The sequence below is a fragment of the Telopea speciosissima genome, chromosome 1 (genome assembly GCF_018873765.1).
Source record: "Telopea speciosissima isolate NSW1024214 ecotype Mountain lineage chromosome 1, Tspe_v1, whole genome shotgun sequence".
Lineage (NCBI taxonomy): Eukaryota > Viridiplantae > Streptophyta > Magnoliopsida > Proteales > Proteaceae > Telopea > Telopea speciosissima.
Window position 1 is genome coordinate 33,354,575 of NC_057916.1, and position 15,113 is coordinate 33,369,687.

The following is a 15,113-nucleotide window of genomic DNA, read 5'->3' on the forward strand; positions in this document are numbered from 1 at the left end:
AAGATAGAAGGGATGTCATAAAAAGTCAGCATTGTCAATTTGTCATTTCTTGTGAGGAAGAGAAATATAGAGATCAGGGAGAGGCGCTGCCCTTACTAATTATATGCCTCAGGTGAAAACGCTAAAAGAAGGTTCTTTTCAATTAATAGAGAACCGTTAAAAGGGTGTTACGGTAAATTTGACGTCCCGCACTAACGGCATCAAAAGATGTCCCCACAATTTTGTTGTTTCTACGCTACGGTAGACAAAGCGTCCAATTGGCTGTAAAGCTTTCCGGCGATTTTTCATTTTCTATTGCTTTCTTCTCTTCATTCTCTGTAAAAAGAAATCCCAAAAAGAAAATTCGATTTGGTTTCCCCCTTCAATGCATTCTTCCAACCCATCTCCGTTATTTGGGATTTGATTTCTTTGTTGGGATGAATACAATGATGGGTGGTTGATCATCTCTCTCACTCTGGAGAGTGTTCCATTTTGGCTTAGGAGCATTCCATATTCCATATGGGGAACCATGTGGGGCACTGTGTGGATGCTCCTGTCAGGATGGGCAATTCTCACAGCACTCAGACTACGGCAAGTATAGACAACGGTAACAGCACTCAGAATGTTTCTTGTAAGGTTTCTCAATTTTGTTCGTTTAGTTGTTTTCAATTCTGTGTCCTGTTCTTACTCTCCCTTCCCCCTAAATATGGGAAAAAGTATGAGTTCAATTCTGGGTTTGGGCTTATTGTTTATTTTGCTAATGGAAATTTGTGTAGGAGTCACTTTGATATTCCTTTGTCTTGGTTTTTTCTAATAGCTTTTTACATGCCTTTGTCCCTAGTAGAACCATAGATTCTGCATGGATTGTTTTAGCCTCTGGCCATTTATTTGCCTGAATTTTGGTTGCAAATTGGTTGTGCCAAAATTAGTAAAATTATGCTTCCGATGGTTGTTCTTTTCTCTCTCTTTCTTCTTCTTCCTTTATATATATATATATATAATTTAAAGTAGAAAGGAGCTTCTTATCAGTTCCGTTTTCACTCGCATGTCTAGGCTTTCATTCTGGTTGCATATCTGTTTTATACTTTTTAAGGTGCTTTTCTATTAATTTTTTAAATGGACCAAGTAGTATGGGTTCTTTTGTAGCCTTGTAGAGTGGGGTTTTGACTCCTTCGAGTATGAACTCAGGCTGGAGTTTGAATGTTGGTTTAAATCTTTGGTCTCTGCACTAAACAGCTGAACTTCCAGCTTCTTTTTGTAAATAGGTTCAAGATATCTCAATATATTATTTAGCCATGGGAGAATTAGAAATGAACACACTTGTAAAAAGATTATAATTATTCATGAATCACTTTTATGAAATTAACTTAGAGAAAACGCTCTTGAGAAGAGACCTGGTTGAAGTGCAGCTTTTATTTGAATTAATTGTTTTCTCTTTCTGTCTTTGGAGATTGTCTATTTCTGTTTATTGGATACAATAACGATTCTGCTTTTCTGTTCAAGTTTCAGGGGCTTCAAAAATTACCAGCAAAACTATTTCAACTTCAGCAGTATTCTGCTTTTTCCTTCATGCTCCAGGGGCCTCAAAAGTTACCACCAAAACTGAGTCAACTTCAGCAGTTTCTAATCTAACTGTTCCACCTGACAGTGCAAAGAGAACCACTAAAAAGCTTCCTCTGCCTAGGTCTGAAGGTGAGAAAACACTCTTGAGTAGAGACCTAGTTGGGACTGCTCCACCTTACAGTGCAAAGAGAACCGCTAAAAGGCTTCCTCCGCCTAGGTTTGAAGGTGAGAAAACACTCTGGGACTTAATTGAGGTGCATCTTTCATTTGAATTAATTGTTTCTCTATTATTGGAAATTGACTACTTCTATTCATTGGATGACAATAACGATTCTGCTTTTCCCTTCAAGCTTCAGGTGTCTCAAAAGTTACCGACAAACCTAAGCCAACTTCAGCAGTTTCTAGTCTGACAGGTCCATCTTACAATGACAAGAGCACCACTAAAATGCTTCCTTTGCCTAGGTCTGAAGGTGAGATATTGTCGTCGCCAAATTTGAAAGCTTTCTCTTTTAGTGAGCTAAGGAATGCCACTAGAAACTTCCGCCCAGACAGCCTTCTTGGAGAGGGAGGATTTGGTTATGTATTCAAAGGATGGATTGATGAGCACACCCTTGCTGCTACAAAGCCTGGATCTGGCATGGTTGTTGCTGTCAAGAAGCTTAAGCCAGAAGGTTTCCAAGGCCACAAGGAGTGGTTGGTAGGCTTATTAATCAGCTTCATTGTTTTTTTCTATCTTCCTTTATTCTCACTGCTTTGCTGATTGCCAATGCTGATTGATTGCAGACAGAAGTTAACTATCTTGGCCAACTTCATCATCCAAATTTGGTTAAACTCTTTGGTTATTGCTTGGATGGGGAGAATCGGCTTTTGGTCTATGAGTTTATGCCAAAAGGCAGTTTGGAGAATCATCTATTTAGAAGTAGGTCTATTTAACAATTTCTTTCTAACTATGCATGCATTTAACAATTTCTTTTGTAACTATGCATGCTTAATTTCCCTCTTTTGCCAATTTCAACATCCCTCCTCATTTTCTCCACCTGGAAAATTTATTGTTTTAACATTTTTATTGCCTCTTCACGCCCTTATTACACCCGGACTACATTTCTTGCTTCGTACTGGATCCATAGTTCATTCCCATAATTGTGTGTGCTGCAGATGCCATCTGCTGACCTTATGGTTCTGCTGCTTCTGCATGTAAGTTCCATCATTCAATCAGTCGTATTGATGCACTACTGGAAATTGTTCCAATCAATTTTCCATAGCTCATTTTGATGATTACAGGAACATTTTATCTGGAGAGACTGAATTACAATCTGAGTGAGGTTGAGGATTACATGAGGTGAAGTGCATTGAATGGCATCTTCCTGCTAGGATGTCATGTGATACGCTTCTTAGCAAACACTCTAATAGGCTATAATGCGACCCAAGAACTCAACTCAACCAAGCCTTTTCCCCAAGTTTCCCAACTACTTGGGATTGGATACACAAATTCATTTCTGACCACTTTACCCTGTCCTCCTGTTCTTTCACTACCTTCAACTTGCATGCATTTGCTGGCCTTTGTTGTGCATGGCCTGACCATCTTGGTCAACGTTCATTAGTTGTCTCTGATTAGTTCATGTCTTGAATTCATTCACATATAATTCTATCGTTCCTATTTTTGCAACTCATCCATCTCAACATCTTCATCACAACTTTCAGCAACATTAAAGGCTGGTCTTATAGCTGCTGTCTTATAGAATTCACACTCTGGTTTTAGTGAGTAGTTTCAATCATTTCCAGAAATATTCGAAAGGTTTTGCTAATTGTACGTGGGTGCCAGCTGCCAAGTAGATGCATCCACCTTCCTCCAGCTGGGCTTGTGAAAGCACTGATGTAGTTAAGTTCAATGAACTACAATACCTTATAACTACTATTACTATCACTAATATTACCAAGTCTGAGACAACCTACTTGTGACTGCTATTGTAGCATGCTGAAACTTTTGAACAGAGACATAAATGGGCCTGAAAAGAACATATGCTTTTCTTTTGGCTATTGCAAAGCAATGAGTAACAATTTTGTCATTAATTTCCAAGTGATCTATTGTTTTGCAGGAGGGGCCCAGCCACTATCTTGGGCAATAAGGATCAAAGTGGCCATAGGCGCTGCTAGAGGTCTCTCTTTCTTGCATGATGCTGAATCACAAGTCATATACAGGGATTTCAAGGCTTCTAATATTCTGCTAGATGCAGTATGCTGAACAAAAGAGTAGCATATTTTTTTCCCCTTTTAATAAATAGACCTTGCTGCTTTGGATTTACATGAATATTATCTACTTACATGTTCCAAGTATTTATCATGCTTTTACTTATGCAGGAGTTTAATGCCAAACTTTCTGATTTTGGCTTGGCCAAAGCAGGCCCCACTGGTGATAGGACTCATGTCTCCACTCAAGTCGTGGGTACTCATGGCTATGCTGCACCTGAATATGTTGCTACAGGTCCATTCATTTGCCCCTATCCAGGAGCTTTTATTATTTGTTTGCTTTACTTTATTCTTTAATTTTTCTGCAAATTATATATCTTGATTCTTATTTTTATTTTTGATAACTGAGAATGCTTGACCAGTTAAAAAAAAAAATTCCTTCTTCCTTTCTTCTGGCCCTTCCTTACTGATTATAGACTAATTCTGCCTAAATTTTCCTACTTAAATATTATCCTCTGCTCTTTCTTTTGATTTCTTTTTTATTTTCATAGCTGTACTACCTTTTATTGTGGAAAACAATGTGATAACTATAAATTGGATATTAAATATGTTTAAATATTTAAGCATCACAGTGTTGGACTTAAAACCTCAACCTCCTAAAGGCTTGAGATGCAATAAATCACATTGTTGTAGTAATAGTAGGTTATATCTTTCTGACATGACGAGCTTGTTTTCCCCACTTTCCAATAACTGAGAAAATTAAATACAATGAGTCTTTTAAAGAAAAACCTTAAATGGAATATGGAAAAAGGGGAAAGTGTGAGATAAAATTTTTAAGAAACAGAAATCTGGACCATTTATTTGGGATTTGAATTGTAGTTCCCGAAAACAAGGAAAATTTGCAGAGGCATGTAATTCTACTCTTGCAAGTACGGAAAAGTTTAGTTGGTGACCTAGAGACCTTTTTCCACATATATTCTAAGTGAGGAAATTTGAGAAAGCTGAAACTTCTGGTTGGCTAAGTTTTTTTTTTTCTTAATTAAAACTTCATTAAAATGAGTAGAGTTAACATTCTTAAACTTAGCATAAGATGGAGGGACAAAAAGTGTGATGTTTTCATGTGGTGCAATTGTCTGGTTTGAAGCTTAGTTACACTTTGATGATCTCTTGTATCCTATACTAATGTTCCCAATGCTAAACAGGTCGGCTGTCTGCAAAGAGCGATGTCTACAGCTTTGGAGTTGTATTGTTGGAATTGTTGACTGGCCGCCGTGCTGTTGATAAAACAAGAGTTGGTGCAGAGCAAAATCTGGTGGACTGGGCCAAGCCGTATTTGGTTGACAGGCGCAAATTATTCCGTATTATGGACACTAAGTTGGAAGGGCAGTATTCCCAGAAAGGAGCCTTCATGGCTGCTATTCTTGCCTTACATTGCCTTAGCTATGGAGCTAAAGCCCGGCCACGTATGGCTGAGGTTTTAGCAAAATTGGAACAAATTCAAGACCCAAAGAGTACTGCCAAACACTCTCAGTTTGAAAAGCAAGTGGCCTCCAATCCTATCCACAGATCCCCACTGAGACATCATCATTTGCCACCCAGTGGTTCTCCGCTACCATCCACCCGGCAATCCCCATGTGTACGCTAGGCATTAGATTTTTCCATCCAGTTTGGTACTTTATGTAAATTACATTTACCCACCTTGTTTACTAGTTCACTGAATAATTTTCTCAGCTTTTGATAAAGTGATGAAGTCTTGATAGATGGAACCTTGTGATCCCTATGTGTATGCGAGGCAGTAGATTTTTCAATCCAGTCTGGCATTTGATGTAAATTACATTTACTCACCTTATTTGCTAGTTCACTGAATAATTTGATAATTTGCTCAACTTTTGATAAAGTTATGTCTTGATAGATGGAACCTTGCTTTGTACATAGTGCTCTTTTTCAATCCATATGATTATTTTTGGTTATTTGCATTAGATACTATAGTTATGCTGTTGAGTAGTTAACCATGGTCGCTTATGAGACAATAATTGCCTTGTCATTCATATTATATTCAGCTAAGCACTTTGTTAATCATGTGTTAACTGGTCCTCTTCCCATGAAAACTGACTGTCCAACTTGATGTGCTCGGTACCCTTATTGGAGAATATGGAATAAACATGCACACACTACACTATCATTCTTTACACAAATATTCTTTCCTTCATTTCTCTTCATAGACATAGTATATGGAGAGAACCAGGTACTACAGGTACAATGCTCTTCATTTGGTATAATTGACTGATCAATAACCATGTCAGATGTTTGTGTGGGACATGGGTGCCGTATATGGCATCGAAGGAGTGATTGGGTTGACATGGTTGATGATTCGTCGTGAATGTCTTGATCATCTGGATGTACTGACAGATATCCTATAATCAACTGGAGAAGAAAATGACTTATGACACAGTTCACTTTAATGCTCTATATGCTCAGACCCCTGTGTATGTGCTTATGGTATATACCCAGTATTTCATTGTTGGCACATATCTATGTATCTGAGTAAGTTCCTGCAACAAGGCTCAGGAAGGAAGAGTACAAGGTCGATGGAACAGCCAGTGTTGGGACTGGCTGTTGCTTCATAAAGGCTCAGAAAGGAAGATTGCAGCAGTCAATATGCTGTGTCTCCCAGGTAAATCATTATTTGGTTCAAATCTAAGCTAATCTTACCAGTTTTGATCCATGTTAGTCTTTTCCTTGGCCTTTGTCAAACCTCAAACTCAATCCAAGTAATCCTTGTTCCAAGGATTGCTGCAAAATTCCTTTGTCGCCATTTTACTCTATTTAAAGCTATAGTAGCTGATGCAATGCACCCCTGATAGGGAATGCCCTAAACATAATGAAATGATGCTTCTACTCCATCTGTGTTATTGACTGGCAGTGCAAAAATGCTGGTGAAATTTGAGATCAAACCTACAGATTTTTCAGCTGCTCAATAGATCTTTGCCTCAGATCTTTTGAATAACCAAAAGAACTTCATAAAAGTACTTGAGATTTGTTCCATTTTTAGGGGGTGTTTCGTAATTTATCCTATGATATAAGTGATCCAAATGTTTCTACCAAAAAAAAAAAGTGATCTAAATGTGCATATAAGCATCGTGCATTTTTCTCCTTCATTATACATAAAGGTTTTAAAACTATGAAACGGAATCGTTTAAAGAGGATTCTGATCCGAATCAGTTCAATTGAGAATCAGCCGATGAATCAATCCGATATTTAAGATGAATTATAAAAAAAAATGATTAAGAATCGATTGATTCGATCGATCTGATTTTGATTTAGAAAGCAATGATTAGGAGCGGTGGAAATCAGGATTCATCGATCCGATTTCAAAATTTTAAAACCTTGCTATTCATGCCTTCTCACATTTTCGTTCTTCTCTCAATTTTTTACATTCTCTCTCTTTCCTGATAATGTGGACCACTCTATCCTATGCACGAATCATACGACATCGCGTTGGTTCTGCACATGAAAAACAATAGAGAAACAGTTAACGACAGACAATTCCAAATTATTTGTTCATCCCGAGGCTGAGGTCGTACGCCCTGTGTACAGCCTGTACCATGTGTTACTGTCCTTTTTCTCTTGACCTTCTTTTTCCCATTTTTGATAATTCTTTTTTTGTTCCTAATAAAATACATGGGAGAAAGATTTTGCACTATGGTCGTGTGAGGCGCGCGCGGCTAATGCGCCTAGACACATGGTCATTCGAAATTACCGTTACATCCCATGGAAAAATAAAAAATCCTGTGATTATAGTGACCATCTTGTGCGCTTTTATGTCTAAGCACAAAGGCCGCATACCGCATGCGACAAAGTAGCGTTCTCTTTCCCAAAATACATTTACAAGATGGTTTTATTAATAAGTATCTAGGTACTGATCAAATGCCAACTTTTTAGAATCCGGCCTCGGATTGGCCTAGTATTAGTCAGTATTATGGTTCTAAGAATCGATATGAATCCATATGTTAGAATTACCTTGGGTTTTCAAGAAACCCAAAATGAGTTCCATACAGTAAACTAGAATATGAGTGTATAATGAATACAGGAGAAATTATGTGTATCTTGTACCTTGGTATGTTGGAGAAGATTTTGAAGAATTTCCTCAAAACATACAAGATCAAAATCTTTGGTTTGAATATAGTTTGGGGGGAAGCGGGTGTCGACCTAACCTTATGAGTATTCGGACTGTAACAGTTCCGATGAATAGTCACTCACTTTTGACAGTTATACGATTCCAGAAGATGATCCAGAATTGGGTCAATCGCGTTTATTTGAAGTGGACAATAGAGTGGTTGTACCAGCCAAAACAGGCTCAGGAATATAAAAAACGTCGTCTGCCGGAATGGAAGAAAGCTGTTGAAAAGCAGGGGAAGTGGTCAGCCAGCCAACCCGGGAGGGATTGTCGGAATTCAAGAAGTGATGAATTCTTATGTAGTGGAAACGCCTCATAATCTGTAGTTTTACGCTTAAGGGAAGAAATGTTCTTGGTGGATGCAGGACCTGTGACCCCCAGAATTTGTATGCAAGATGCACAACGTTCTTCTCCTACTAACATCTCTCAAATTCTTGATGAGAAAAATAGAGAATGAGACCAAGAGATTGTAGGGACCCCCAACCGTATATTTATAATACAAAACATAATCCTTGTCCACCCTCACAATGGAAAGGACTAGAATACCCCCAATTAATCTTAAAGTAGTCTCAAACCGGGTTTAATGTTTATGGACCCATACCAATAATTATGATATAATTAATTAAGCCCACAAGAAATCTAACACCGTATCATTCTAGATTAGCTTGATTTGTATCGGTTCATATCATTTGATCTACAAGGTTTTTGATGATTTAAAATCATTTAATTCAAGATTGATTTGTTGATTTTAAATGTATGTTTTTTTTTGGATAGACAGGCCCCAAGAAGATTTGAACTTATGACCTCTTATTTATAAGGTGTTGATCTTTGCCAACCGAGCTACCTCCCTTGGGCCAAAATAGATAGATTAGGTAAGAATCTAATTGTATGTTGGATAGCTACTGGAATCTATTTTTTTTTTTTTTTTTTTTAATTCATTTGATGATAATAAAGGGGCAAAGTTATTTATAGGATGACATATCTTGGTAAGCTTGTCACAACAACTAAAATATCTGCCACTTGTCAAATTGAATGTAATTCAAATTTTGTGGATTAGTAGATCCCAGTATCCTTACATGTCAAGTTTCAGTGCAAAGGAATATTTTTCAAATGGTAAAGTAAAGTTATGAAAATCAAGGGACTAAAAAAAATGCATGGACATACATGGTGAGCTGAAAATAATACAAAGATTGATGAACATACATGTGTAAGTATGTAATTAAATTTGAATTTGAAATGTGAAACATGGATCATGGCTAATTTATAAGGTGTACAACTCATCCAATGCTCAACCTTAGTTATTAAGTTTGGGGATGAAATTAATACGGGTATGGATACGTATGTGTAATAAACAAATGAGACAACAATAATATTTTTCAAAAAACCTAGTGCAACGAAACACATACGGTAATAATATGATATGTGTTTAATACAGTTCATCTGTAAACAAAAATATGTGTATATATATATAGATAAAAGTGGGATTTCCAATCAAAGGGAGCTTTAAAAACTTTTTTTAGATGGTTAAAATCAATCTCAAGACGAATAATAATAATACATGAATAAATAAAAAATTTGTTGAAAAAAAAAAATAAAAAAAAAAAAATGTGTTGTTGTGCCCAAAGACAAAAGCAAAATTCAATTCCATTCTTTATTCTTTTCTTTTTTTTGGGTAGAAATTCCATTCTTTATTTCAGATGGTCTGAATTGAAGCCACATCAATGTGTTTTGAAGCCCTTTGGAGTCTAGAGCCTAGAGCCCAGCGCCTTAAGCCTTGCAGTGGGGTTATATTCTTCCATAAACCAAAATCAATAAAGTAGTGCGTTGGGATTATCTTTATCTCTGCAAACCCAAATCAACAAACAACCCCATAGGTTTACTATAGAAGATTTGGAAAGTGTTCCTCAATAAAACTCAGAACTGAAAAGCTTAGAAGAGTGTTCCTCAATAAAACCCAAAAGCAAAAAGCTTAGTAGACTATTATATCCTATGCACATAGTAAAGTAGAGAAATCTTTTAACACAATATAAAAGTAATCATCCACAAGTAATTAAAATATCAAGCACATATAAATATACTGTGTTAAACTGTTAATAATAAATTATACATAAAGAGGTAGAGAGGAAAAATGTTTGTACGAGTGTTGATGAACTTGAACCATCATCGCCTAGGAACAAACCCAGGTGTTTTTCCGTTTGAACTAAAGACTCACCTATCTACATAAACATGGTAGTGTATTTGAATGGAAAAATATGATAAAAATTTTAAAAAAAAAAATGATAAAAATGACCACATATGTAAATGTCACAATGTATCAAACCAGGGAAAAATAATGAAACCTACCATTATTCCTAAATAATGAACTCGATTCAACAAGATCACACATTTGAGTTTATACATGTCTTTATCTCTCAATAGAAGCAGGTTATGTCACCAAAAAAATAGAAATAGGTTAGAACTCAGAATTATAAGTTACAACGAAAGCAGATTAGAACTCAGAATTACAAAGTATCAAGCCAGCCATGAAACACAGGGTTAGGGGTGAAATAACTTACTAGAGGAGTCGCAACTTGTGTTGTCAAGTGCTTTTGAAAAAAAAAGAAAAGAAGAAGAAGGGTTAGGGTTTTCATTAAAAAAAAAAAACTCACTTTGTTGTTGTTCGAAGTGCCGATGGGAAAATGAAGAGGGGTGGTTTTTTCAGCCAAATGAGTCGCAGTCAAGAAGATCCGTAAAAATGTTGGTATGTTGAGTCGAGGAAGAAGGGAAAAATAGCGCAAGCTAAAGAGCTCAGTTCATCACCCAAGGAGTGCACTAATTTGAATCGAAGAAGAAAGCAATGTCTGTTTCGTAGGTACAAATTTGTGAGTCTCCTTCGCTAGTAGCAGAGAATCGCATGTATCTAGTTGAATTGAGGAAGACCAAGAGGGAAAGGGAGGGAAAAGTGAAAATAGGGGGAAAATCTGGGTCGGATCGGGTTTGAGTGCATCGCCTAGGAAGAGGGTCAGAAATTTCAAAATTTGGAGCTAAGAGTGTTTCACCTCTTGGATCGCCACTTGCCAAGTGCGACACCATCGGTATTCCTAGGCATTTCTTGGAGACGAGCCGAATCCAGGTAGGCTTGGGCTTAATAGTTTCCTGGCTCTAGCAGGTCTGAGCTAGGATTGGGTTGATGCCTTAAGCTGAGTTCGGGGTGGAGAGGTCGACACCTGACAGGCACGACATCCAATGATGTTGAACCGGAGAAGAAAGAAAAAAAAAAAACTGAGGCAATGCAGCTTAGACCGTTGGATGTCGCGTCTACTAGGTGTCGATAGGGTCGGGTTACAGAGGAAGAGCATGACAAGGGTAGAAATGTCAAATACTATAAGTAATTGAGGGATAGACCTAAGTGGTTAGTTTTGTAAACCAAAACCCAAAACAGTTTATTTTGTATAAGAAAAATCAAAAGTGACTAATTATGTAATTTTCCCATTTTAATAAAGGATATATTCTCTTTAGTCTCGGATTGGATCTCGTAAAGACAAGATGCATTCCTTCCTTCCATGTGGGATGTGCAGATGTCGTCGTGTTCCCAACTTTCATGGAATATTCCTTCCCATCTCACCCAACTTGGGCTACATAATTCAACCCACTATTACCATTTTTTTACAAAATTACCCTTTACGTTTGGGAAAATCTTCACAACACCCCCGCCCCATTCCGGTAGGAGAGAATTCGCCTTTAGATAATCATAAAAGAATGAATTACTTTCTTCTAGTTTCTTCTTTTCTTTCCCTTTACTATAATTTTAGTAACTGTACAAAAATTGACCTTATTATGCTCTCCATGTCAATTATTTTCCTTCTTCTTCTCTTTCTTGTTCAACTTCATTTTTCTCTGCAAGTTGTGTAATCTTATTAAAGACCAAAGAAAATGATGTCAAAATAATGATACAAAAAGTGACATCAACATTAACCCGGAAGAATTGATGGCTACGATTTACAATTACCATCACATAAAAAAAATATTTTATTTGGAGAGCAAGAGAGAGATTTTGTTTTTTTGGTAGAAAAAGAGAAAGAAAGATGAGGAAGAATAAGAACGCAGAGTTGATTGTAATTTACTTCATATACTTGTATGGTATCTTATAAATTAATTGAAATTTATCAATAAACTATTTCATTAAATCACTTTTCCTGTTTTTTTACCTAACCCAAAAAGATGGAATTATAGTGGTGAAGGTCCTTTAAACTTCTTTTTAGTTTCAACTCCTATTGAATTAGCACAACCAAAAGCATGCATTAATCCCACAAGGGAAAATAGGTACTTGGACGGGGTTCAAATCAAAGATTATTTTGGGAATTTCAGCCATACTAATATTTTAGATCGTGGATCCACGAGGTCCACCAAGTCTTCAAGAAAAGCTAATACCATAATTGCTTTTTCAGACAAGGAGTGCCGTGATTTTGCCTCTCAGGTTATGTCTAAACGTTTTTTTTTACTAGCAAAATAAATATAAATAACAGACAAGAGATCTCTACTTGTTTGTATGTCTCTACACAAGTGTTTGGGCCAATGGATGAATACGTCTGATATAAGGTAGATATGTCATCTCATGGTGCTTTGTGAGAGGGCGTAGGAAACACCACCAAGTAGAGATATTTTTCCCATAACTAATAAAGGAAAAAATAAAGAAGAAAAAAATAAAAATAAAAATAAAGAAAATTCCTCTACTTTGTCAAACCTAGGGGTGCAAGTTTGGCCTGATGGTCCGAACCCGTCCTAAGGCCTAACATGGTCTGGTTTGAGATACATTGGCCCTAAGGGCGGTTTAGGGTTGGAAATTTTTAGCCCCGAATTAGGGTTGGGTTGGGTCAGGGTTGAGGCCTCGGGTTAAGCCCAGTCCGGCCCGACCCTGTCTTCTTCTTCCTTTTCATTCTTTTTTTTTTTTTTTTGTTTTGTTATTCTTCTTCTTTCTCTTCTTTTTCTTAGCTAGTCAGCCTGGCCAGCCCATGCATCTCCCTTTCCTAGCTGCCAACTGATGCATATCTCCCTCCCCCCATTATTAGGGCCAATCAGGGTCAGCTCGGCCTGACCTTGAGGGCGGGTCAAGGGTGGATTTTTTCTGGCTCTGAGTCAGGGCCGGGTCGGGCCTGAGCCGAAGGACACTCAAGGTTGGGTTGGGGTCTTAAAAGGCCTGGCCCAACCCGACCATGTTGCAACTTAATCAGTCAAATTGATCAAATCCGACCAAAAAACTTAAATCAAACCGATTGCTTATTGAACTAGCTTTGATTTGGGGTATTATGTGACCGGCTGAAAATCGGATTGCATTGGATCAATTGAAAATGATACTTTTTTTCTTATTATTGTTTATGGGAAAAAGGACTTTGTTTGAGAGCGTGACTCCTGCGTCCAAACATAATTCTGTCCCTGTTGATGTTTCCTTTCTTGCTCCCATTGGCCCCTGCGTTGGTGTAGGAGCCACGATCCCGGATGAAAAATTCTTGTCCATTGTTTATATACATGGTAAACTAAAATTGAACCGGATCAAGATTGATATGAAACAGATAAAAGTTCAATAAGAAAAATACTGAAATAGCCTGAAACCAGACCAAACCAAAATCGAAATCTAGCATTCATATGGGCTTTAGGTTCACCCATTATCGACCCAAAACCAATTCAACCTGATCAAAACCGGACCAAACCAACCAGATGGGCTACTACATTTCACATTTTCACGTAGTGTATTTACGAAACCAAAAGAAAAAAAAAAAAACATTTCACTTAGTGTGGTCCAGCATAGGCCTAGCCCAACCCTAGTACATGATTACAAAGTGGGCCCACTGGGTCACGGCCTTCTAGCCCATGTAATACGGAAGCCACGTGCTTCACATGCTCTCATCTTGAATAAATTACATTTTACCACTTAAATGGACGCATTGAGACATTGCGTCAAAGACTAGCCTCAAAGGGGCGCCCAAAATAAGGTTAAATACACATACCCTCCATGGACGTATTATTTCTCATGCACTCCTAAGGGTCTAACAATTCCACACGCATCCTTTGAAAATTTCATGTACACTTTTTAGATGTTAAATGTAAATGTGAAAAAGTTAATGTATAATTATATTTTTTTTAGGATATAATTATCAAAATGCCCTTAAGCTCAAAAACAAAAATGAATTAAATTGAAAAAGCAAAATACCCAAATTGCCTTTTTTTCCCTTTACCTTTCGCGATCGAACACTACTTCAACCCTAGTTGGATATTTGAAGCTCAACGGCGGCCCCGTCATCTTTTTCAATCGGAGTCAAGCTACCTTCAGCCAACTAGAAGAAAATTGAAGATGCAATCGAGCAGGTCATCCAATAGCTGGACAGTAACCAGCTAACCAAGGTCGATGAATTTGAGGACAAGATAAAGGAGCTGGAAAGCATCTGCAACCCCATTATTGCCAAAATGTACGGTGCTGGTACTGAAACGGGTGGTGCCAGGGATGATGATGATCCTTCAGTCGGTGGAAGCAGTGTTGGCCCGAAGATTGAGGAGGTCGATTAAGAGAATTTTCTTTCTTGCTGGTAGTGACTAGGGAAGAATTTTTCTCTTCTCAAGTTCCCTGACCGGTCAAGTTCGCAGGTTCCACTCATAGGGGGGTGGAAATGACGACCTCACCCCACCTGGGCAGTGTGTTTGGGCAAGGGGTGAGGTCGTTATTTCCCCCCCCCCTATTGGAGGAACCTGCAAACCTGATCGGGCAGCGAACCTGAGAGGAGAACGATCCGACTAGGGACTAGGGAGGGAGACGATCTCTATTTATGTCCCCTTTTGTGGGAATGTTTTATTATAATTAACCTGTAATGGCACAGGGCTGAAGAAGGACTATACTATATAAATATTCTGATCTATTTTTACATTTTGGTTCTCAAATTGAAATTCTCAGAATCATGAATCAAGATACAAAGAGAACATTCAGTGAACTCCTTCATTGCATTGGTTGTCTGAGTTATTAGGAAAATTAGGTGACAATACAAGAAAGTGTAGAATTAGAGAAGGACTTTTCAAATTAAGAATAAATAGGTCAGAGCAATAATGTCTTTTCAAATTTCTAGAGTGGTTAGAAGAAACGGTAGTTTGGTTAATAAATTTTTGTTTTTAACATTTAATGCCGGATATTAACACACGTAAATTTAAATATCTTTAAATTGAATAATTTGGGATGTACGTA

At 37.5% G+C, this 15,113-nt stretch overlaps 1 protein-coding gene and 1 long non-coding RNA gene across 2 annotated transcripts in view; both read left to right on the forward strand.

Moving 5' to 3' along the window:
• Window positions 1-15,113, forward strand: part of LOC122661627 — an 18,818-nt gene continuing 3,705 nt past the window's right edge. Inside the window, exons 1-2 of the long non-coding RNA XR_006332913.1 lie at window positions 1-14; window positions 7,622-7,624. This is a non-coding gene — a long non-coding RNA (uncharacterized LOC122661627). The remainder of the gene's footprint in view (window positions 15-7,621; window positions 7,625-15,113) is intronic.
• On the forward strand, window positions 367-5,705 carry LOC122661618 (probable serine/threonine-protein kinase PBL3). The gene is made up of 6 exons (XM_043857078.1): window positions 367-574; window positions 1,899-2,239; window positions 2,326-2,461; window positions 3,639-3,775; window positions 3,901-4,024; window positions 4,932-5,705. The coding sequence occupies exons 1-6, from the start codon at window positions 499-501 to the stop codon at window positions 5,372-5,374; spliced, it is 1,257 nt and encodes a 418-aa protein (XP_043713013.1). The 5' UTR covers window positions 367-498; the 3' UTR covers window positions 5,375-5,705.

Coding starts and splice junctions, on each gene's coding strand:
- LOC122661618 (XM_043857078.1), top strand. CDS start 499: ATGGGGAACCATGTGGGGCACTGTGTGGATGCTCCTGTCAGGATGGGC. Junction 575..1,898: donor CAGCACTCAGACTACGGCAA/GTATAGACAACG, acceptor TTCAAGCTTCAG/GTGTCTCAAAAGTTACCGAC. Junction 3,776..3,900: donor CTAATATTCTGCTAGATGCA/GTATGCTGAACA, acceptor TTACTTATGCAG/GAGTTTAATGCCAAACTTTC.